Source organism: Hydra vulgaris, chromosome 13, assembly GCF_038396675.1.
Source record: "Hydra vulgaris chromosome 13, alternate assembly HydraT2T_AEP".
NCBI lineage: Eukaryota > Metazoa > Cnidaria > Hydrozoa > Anthoathecata > Hydridae > Hydra > Hydra vulgaris.
The window spans coordinates 40,175,566-40,182,574 of NC_088932.1; the positions used below are offsets into that span (position 1 = coordinate 40,175,566).

Below are 7,009 nucleotides of genomic sequence, written 5' to 3' on the forward strand. Positions count from 1 at the left end.
ATATATATATATATATATATATATATATATTATATATATATATATACATATAAATATATATATATATATATATATATATATATATATATATATATATATATATATATATATATATATATATATATCAAAACTATATACATTGTTCATCAAAACTATAGCAGTTATAATATTTCATATAATATATACATATATATATATAATATTTCATATAATATATATATATATATATAAATATATATATATATATATATATTTATATATATATATATATATATATATATATATATATATATATATATATATATACTTTAATATTTTGTAATTTTAGTCAAAAAATAATTCAGATGTCTATATATATGTGTAAAGTCATTTATTGTCGAAAACACTTTTTCTTATGTCGTGATCTAGTTAATCATATGCTTCTTTCGCATTCTGAAGATAAATTCATGAATTTAGAGTGTGGCATTGGTGAATGTAAATACTTGTATAATACAGCTAATACTTTTAAATGGCACATTAATAAATGCCATAAAATAGCTGTTGATGAATCTTTACTCAAAAATACAGACTCCAAAATATTGGACAGTCAGAAAACAGAGGAATATGATGCCAGGGAGTGTGAAGAAAATCTGTTTTTAAATATTGACGAGTCCTTAATGCGTGATTTTATGGATTTTAGTGAATGTTTCTCTAGACAATTGTGTCACACTAAACTATATTGTAGAGAAAAATTTATGCTTCCAAAATCAGTAATAAAGCAAATTTTCGAGCAAGTTCAAACATTGTTTGACTTGTATCAAAGCAGTATTTCTTCAATAATTCGGGCTAAACTTAAACATTGTGGAATTGATTGGAAACTAGATTATGTGTATAGACAAATTCTTGAAGAAGATTCTTTCTATGAACCTATTTCAAAATCAACATCCACCGACCATCTAATGGAATCATATATGAAGTTAAACCTTGACTATGTTCCTCCAATTGAATATAATATCTCACCAATTGACAATAGATTTATTGTTACGTTAGAAAAAAAAATCAAGCTACTACTAAATTTCACTATGTTCCTTTATTGGCAACTTTGAAAAGTTATCTAAAACGTGAAGATGTTTGGAGTAGTTTTCAGCATAAAAAACAGGTTAGTGATTATCTACATGACTATACCGATGGTTTGGTATGGCAGTCACGAATAAAACATTTTTGCTGTGACTCTTTTATCAGACTACATTTCTATAGTGATGAGCTTGAAATATGCAACCCGCTAGGAAGTCGAAAAGGAACTCATAAAATAAGTGTTTTTTACTTTATTGTTGGCAATATTGAGAGTAAATATTGGTCATCATTGAACCACATTCATTTAGCACTGATTTCTAAGTATAGTATAATTAAAGAACATGGCTACGCACTAATTCTACAACCTTTGTTGAATGATTTAATGATACTTCAAAATGAAGGTATTAACATTAATGTTGAAGGTATAACACACAATCTTAAAGGCTCCATTGTTACATTATCTGGTGATAATTTGTCTGCACATACAATTGGTGGGTTCTCTGCATGTTTCTCGTCTGGCCGTATTTGTCGAAATTGCATGGTACCACATATTAACATTCGTAATATTAAAACTGAAAGTCAATGTATTTTAAGAACTAAAACCAGTCATAATTATCATGTTAACTCTGTGTTAATTGATCCAACTCTGATGCCTGTGTATGGAGTTAAAAAAGAATGCCCATTTTCTATCTTAAATTATTTTCACCCAATTGATTCCATGCCCCAGGACATATTACATGACATATTGGAAGGACTGATGAGTGTTAATTTTAGTGTTGTTATAAAAGGCCTTGTTAAAAATAAGTTTTTGACAGTCTGTGAGCTCAGAAATATACTAAAAAATTTTAAATATGGGATTACTGAACGCTGTAATAAACCATTGCCTTCAAATGTTCCACTTAATTTAGTATCAAGTAACAAGCATATCAGTGGAAAGGCTGTGGAGAGGTGGTCATTATTTTATCATCTTCCATTATATATTGGAAAAGTTGTACCATATGAAAACGAATATTGGTTGCTACATTTGTTATGCAGAAAATTATGCCAAATTATTCTTTCACCAGTTATTGATATAGAGTGGATTCCTGTACTCACCCACCTTATTTCTAGGCACCATGAGTTATTAGCACGATTAAATCCAAAATCATTTACACCCAAGATACATTTTCTTGTTCATTATCCATGAATGATTTCCCAATTTGGTCCTCTTAGATTACTTTGGTGCCTAAGATTTGAAGCAAAACATCAATATTTTAAACAAATTGCTCATCGTGTGAAAAATTTTAGAAACATTACTAAAACTCTTGCTGAGAGACACCAGATGGCTAAGTGTGCTCTTTTGTCACCAGCAAATGAATGGGTTCAGAGCTCTCCAGTTATTCTCGGTTTACAGCAATTTCTTCCTTATTCAATTTTTCCAACCAGTCTTTGCATAAAAATTAAACAAATGTATGGAATTGAGATAAGTAGTAATCAAAAGAATATACTGTCTGTCAATTGCTTGCAATGTAATGGAACGTTATCACGTGTAAAAACCTTTGTTGTCTATAATGTAATTGATGAAGAATGCGTTCCACTGTTTGCCGAAATTGAATTCATTTTATATTTGCATGGCCTATGGGTTATATGTTGTATTCTCCATTATTCTTTGACTTATAACCCACATCTTGATGCTTACATTACTGAAAAGAGTGATGAATGGATTGTTTATACACCAGGAGCTATTATTAATTATCAGCCACTTAGTTCATATAACGTAATGGTGAAAATATGATATTTTTGCACAACAGTGTGGTTAAAAGTTAAAATACTTTACAATATTAAATATAAATACATATTTAAAATTCAACCCAACTATTTAATTTAACATTCATTCCCAACCTACCCCACTAACTCCCTAGACTATTAATATGTTAATTTTTGTTTGGGTGTTTATGTTTTTTTAACATTTGCAAAAATATCTTATATATATTTTAAATATCTTATTTAATGTAATGATTGTAAATGAAAATGATTATCTGTTGTTGATGTTGTTGTTATACGGAGAGTATTAATTTCATCAGTCTTTAAATCATACATATTAATAATTTAGATTAAAGTTATTTACTTTTTAATTAGTTTAGTTATTTCTTAAAAATGTATAACTTCAAAGTTTGGACAAGCGACAGAGTTCAGAAAAAAAATTTTGTTGCTGATAATTTGTTGAGTTTAAAGACAAAAGGTTGTTTTTATATTTACAATACCGTTATATTTAATAAAGATTATGCAATTTTATTGATTTATGTAATAATATAAATATTGTTTTTTCTTTACAGCACAAAAAAAGTTCAACTTGATCAACCCTCTTGTGATAGTTTTGAATTCTGATGGCACAGAAATGGACGACGATGAGGTGCTATTGCATTGTGTAAATGAAATTTTAATTGTTCTAGGGGCTGAACAACTTTGGACTCATGAAATACCTGTCACTTCAAGGTCTGAGCAACAAGGGAGTTCAAATTCAATAGGTTAATAATTTTATGAACTTGCTATGAATTTTAAACATTTCATTGTATACCTATGTTCTAAGTTATTTAGTCATTTCTTCATTATAGTTGGTAATTATTACTTTTTTTAACTTAAGCATATTATATTAGTAAATTGTTTTAGATTTTTTTACTAATTCTGAATTTGCGCCCCAACCTTGTGCAGTTATGTCTGATAACAGTTTAACGCCATTGCTTGATATTAAATCAACAACGAACGAGAAAACATTGCGTGTGTTTCCTTTTGTGTATAGCATGCCCGTTCTTCCCCAACATATTTCTGTAGCCCTACAAAAAGCAAAGGACAAGGCTTCATTAGAGCCATTTGCAGAGCATTCTCTTGTGAGAATATTATTTGAAGATCTTATACAATATGATCTGTAAGTTTTTAATTTTTCTTTTATTATGTAGTTAAATCATCGTCATTATTGTCATTATTTTAACATCATTGTTTGTTGTTGGCCCAGGTAGAACTTTTACAGGCATTAGTTTTTTCAAGAACGGATCTCACAGAATAGTGTGTAATTTTGTTAACAGAACTAAATTCCTTCTGTACAGAATGAATGAATTGAACTGTTTTGAAACTGTTAACACATATTCAATTTATTTATAGTTACTGAGGCATATAATTAGAGATTTAATAATATATTTAAAATACAAAGTTTTGAAGGGATTAAATTACCAATAAATAATATACTTATTATTTAGCTACCCATCATCTGTGATGTACAATAGTGTATGTTCTGCTATTGTACGAACATATCCAAATCTATGTGACCGTGTCATAGTTATGAAAGGCAAATCATCGAAGTTATATGTGAGTATTTAAATAAATTTTTATAAAATCTAAATCTTGTTAGGTTATCTCTAAAAATGTTTACATATATGTATGGTGTAAAACTGTATAATATTTACTTTCTATGCAAACTTTATGATGTATATGAATATAAATTCATAAATTTATATACATATAAAGATTTATATGTATATAAATTCTCTATTTTAGGTAACATGGTTGGATAGTCTAAGAACTAAATTTAAATCGGAACGTGCAAAATATTCTAATGATGAGTCTGTTATAGCTCATAAAAAGTTTGCATCCAAAAGGATACACAGCCAGCTGATTAATGATAATCAACCTGTAAAGATAACTAGACTAGAGGTACTGCAATTTATTTAATTTTAAACCAGCATTGTGCCAACTCAAATTTGACTGACTTTATTTTATATATCTTTATTTATTGCAATAAATAACTCTAATAGCTAATTTTTAATGGAAGGTAATATCCAAGTACTATTTTGATAAAATTTGTAATTATTTTTTTGTAAAAATTTTCATATTCGGATTTATGTTGCAGGTTTCAAATGACTCTTTAGAAGATTCTTCAAGTGTAGAGCAACATGTAATATTAATGTTAAAGGAGCACAATAAACATTATCCTGACACGACTATTATATCTGATAGAATGAGCCGTACCTATGTATCAAGAAGAATTTTTATCAAAACCAATACTACACAAGTCATATTGCAAAGGTTTCCTTGTTTAACAATGGAAATTGAGGTTATTTTTGTGTTTTTCAATAAACAAACTGTAAACATTTATTGTTTACTTTTAGATTTTTGACATTCCTTTTGCATAATTCCTAATTATTATAATTATTGGAATTAATGTTATTATCATTATATATATATATATATATATATATATATATATATATATATATATATATATATATATATATATATATATATATATATATATATATATATACAAATATTTTTACTAGAAATACTAAAATGGTATTAATGCTCATGTTAGTTGTTCGAAGACGCAAAACGAATCACTGGTTTAGATTTGAAAATTAAGTTAATGAAGTTTTTTCAAAATCGTTCAGACAAAATTTTGGACATTTGCAAATCAAAGTTGCCTTCAATAAAAAAAACATTGTTTTTGCAAACCGTCAATATTTTATTAAATGGTATTGGTGCATCATCAAATGTTGATATTGAAGGTATATAATCAATATATTCTTTTTAGTATAGACTATTTTTTTGCACATGTTATCGTATACATATATAATATCAGGTCAGAGAATATCGGCTTCTTTGCTTCTTTTACCAGTTGTATTTGGTGAAGACATCGATCGCTTCTTTTCTTTAAATAAGGTTGTATATCAAGTTTGTAGTCTTTATTACTAACGATTTTATTATGAATAATTATTAATGAAATTAGTACTTTAATAATTTATACATTTTTGTAATTACAGAATCCACAAGTTTCCACTCCATCAATAACCATCAGATGTGCAGGCGAAGCAAATGTTTTTAACGTTGATGATGCCGAAATAAACGTAATGCTCGACGGCATAGTAATAGCAAAATCCAAGACAGTATTAAGTGCGCTTACAAGTTTAGTTGCAGCCTACTGGGTGTACGAAATTGCATTTGACGCAAAACTTAAAAAAACATTAGATTTTGTTGCAAGCCATGTTTGTGGCGTTTCTAGCTACATTACAACACCATTTAGTCAAAGAATTTTGAACAAACTTTTGTAATAATAGATAATTTCTATAAAAATATAATTTAAAAAAAATAATTTGTATATCAATAAACACGAGTAAATTAATTACAATTTCCATATAATACTTTAAACTAGACATACTTTGACCGGTTCCACAATTAAACTAAAGCTGCAATGTAAATTCGCGTGATAAATATTTATATTTCTGCCCTGATTGGGTAGATTTTTAAATCTTGGGTGGATTATTATACCCTTGTTAAGGGTATATTTTAACACCCGAAAAGTTAAGGTATATTTTTCTACCCATAGGGTCGGATATACGAAGTACCTCTACGGGTAGAAAATTTTACCTTTTTTTTTTAGTGTGTGGAAAATAATACCAAAGATAAATTAAAACACAACTATGTTCATAAAAAACTTATCGAAGAAAATGTTTGCGGAAGCTGTGGCGCCTGGGCAAGAGGAAGTACTTGTCGATTTTTTTAACAGTAAAAATGCTAACAAAATAAATAGTCCTCTCCCAGATGAAGTTATTTGCGCTCAGAGAGTATATAAAACTATATAAAGTTATATAGTTATCCAATTATTGTTAAATATAATGAATGCATTTGAGTGTACCAATAATCATATAGAAATAAAATATATTTAAGAAAAGGTTTGCAGTTCCACAGAAAACAGCGTTCCTTTGTTTTACAATCAATCAAACAGTGTGAACATCTCCTAGATTTTATATTTGTAAGCGGTATTTTGTATGATATTCTTTATAGAGTCCCCAAATTGAAATACGGCAGCGGTGAAAAGCAAAAGATAGCGCATCTAATATTGATGATAAAATTTAGCCATGCTATCATGTTCAATCAATGCTGATTCCATTTTTGACTTGGAAATTGCTGCTAAGGATGCAGTTAA

General features: G+C 27.9%; 2 protein-coding genes across 3 annotated transcripts; both read left to right on the top strand.

Annotated features, from left to right (window-relative positions):
* Nucleotides 1-416: 416 nt before the first annotated feature.
* LOC136089885 (uncharacterized) lies at nucleotides 417-2,239 on the top strand. The gene is made up of 2 exons (XM_065815979.1): nucleotides 417-1,024; nucleotides 1,237-2,239. The coding sequence occupies exons 1-2, from the start codon at nucleotides 417-419 to the stop codon at nucleotides 2,237-2,239; spliced, it is 1,611 nt and encodes a 536-aa protein (XP_065672051.1).
* A 928-nt stretch (nucleotides 2,240-3,167) lies between these two features.
* On the top strand, nucleotides 3,168-6,161 carry LOC136089358 (sterile alpha motif domain-containing protein 3-like). 2 transcript variants are annotated; one of them, XM_065815326.1, is made up of 9 exons: nucleotides 3,168-3,274; nucleotides 3,369-3,560; nucleotides 3,703-3,958; nucleotides 4,287-4,395; nucleotides 4,585-4,740; nucleotides 4,937-5,140; nucleotides 5,399-5,591; nucleotides 5,666-5,745; nucleotides 5,847-6,161. In XM_065815326.1, the coding sequence occupies exons 1-9, from the start codon at nucleotides 3,190-3,192 to the stop codon at nucleotides 6,132-6,134; spliced, it is 1,563 nt and encodes a 520-aa protein (XP_065671398.1). In that variant the 5' UTR covers nucleotides 3,168-3,189; the 3' UTR covers nucleotides 6,135-6,161. The 2 variants fall into 2 exon arrangements, with proteins under 2 accessions (XP_065671398.1, XP_065671399.1); XM_065815327.1 differs by lacking the exon at nucleotides 5,666-5,745 and having other exon boundaries at nucleotides 5,847-6,043.
* The last annotated feature ends 848 nt before the right edge of the window (nucleotides 6,162-7,009 follow it).

What these genes read in the sequence shown, in the direction of transcription:
- LOC136089885 (XM_065815979.1), top strand. Translation starts at nt 417, where the DNA reads ATGCTTCTTTCGCATTCTGAAGATAAATTCATGAATTTAGAGTGTGGC. An exon ending in GACAATAGATTTATTGTTAC is followed by an intron (nt 1,025 to 1,236) that starts GTTAGAAAAAAA and finishes ACATTTCTATAG; the next exon opens with TGATGAGCTTGAAATATGCA.
- LOC136089358 (XM_065815326.1), top strand. Translation starts at nt 3,190, where the DNA reads ATGTATAACTTCAAAGTTTGGACAAGCGACAGAGTTCAGAAAAAAAAT. An exon ending in GTTGAGTTTAAAGACAAAAG is followed by an intron (nt 3,275 to 3,368) that starts GTTGTTTTTATA and finishes TTTTCTTTACAG; the next exon opens with CACAAAAAAAGTTCAACTTG. An exon ending in GCAAATCATCGAAGTTATAT is followed by an intron (nt 4,396 to 4,584) that starts GTGAGTATTTAA and finishes TCTCTATTTTAG; the next exon opens with GTAACATGGTTGGATAGTCT.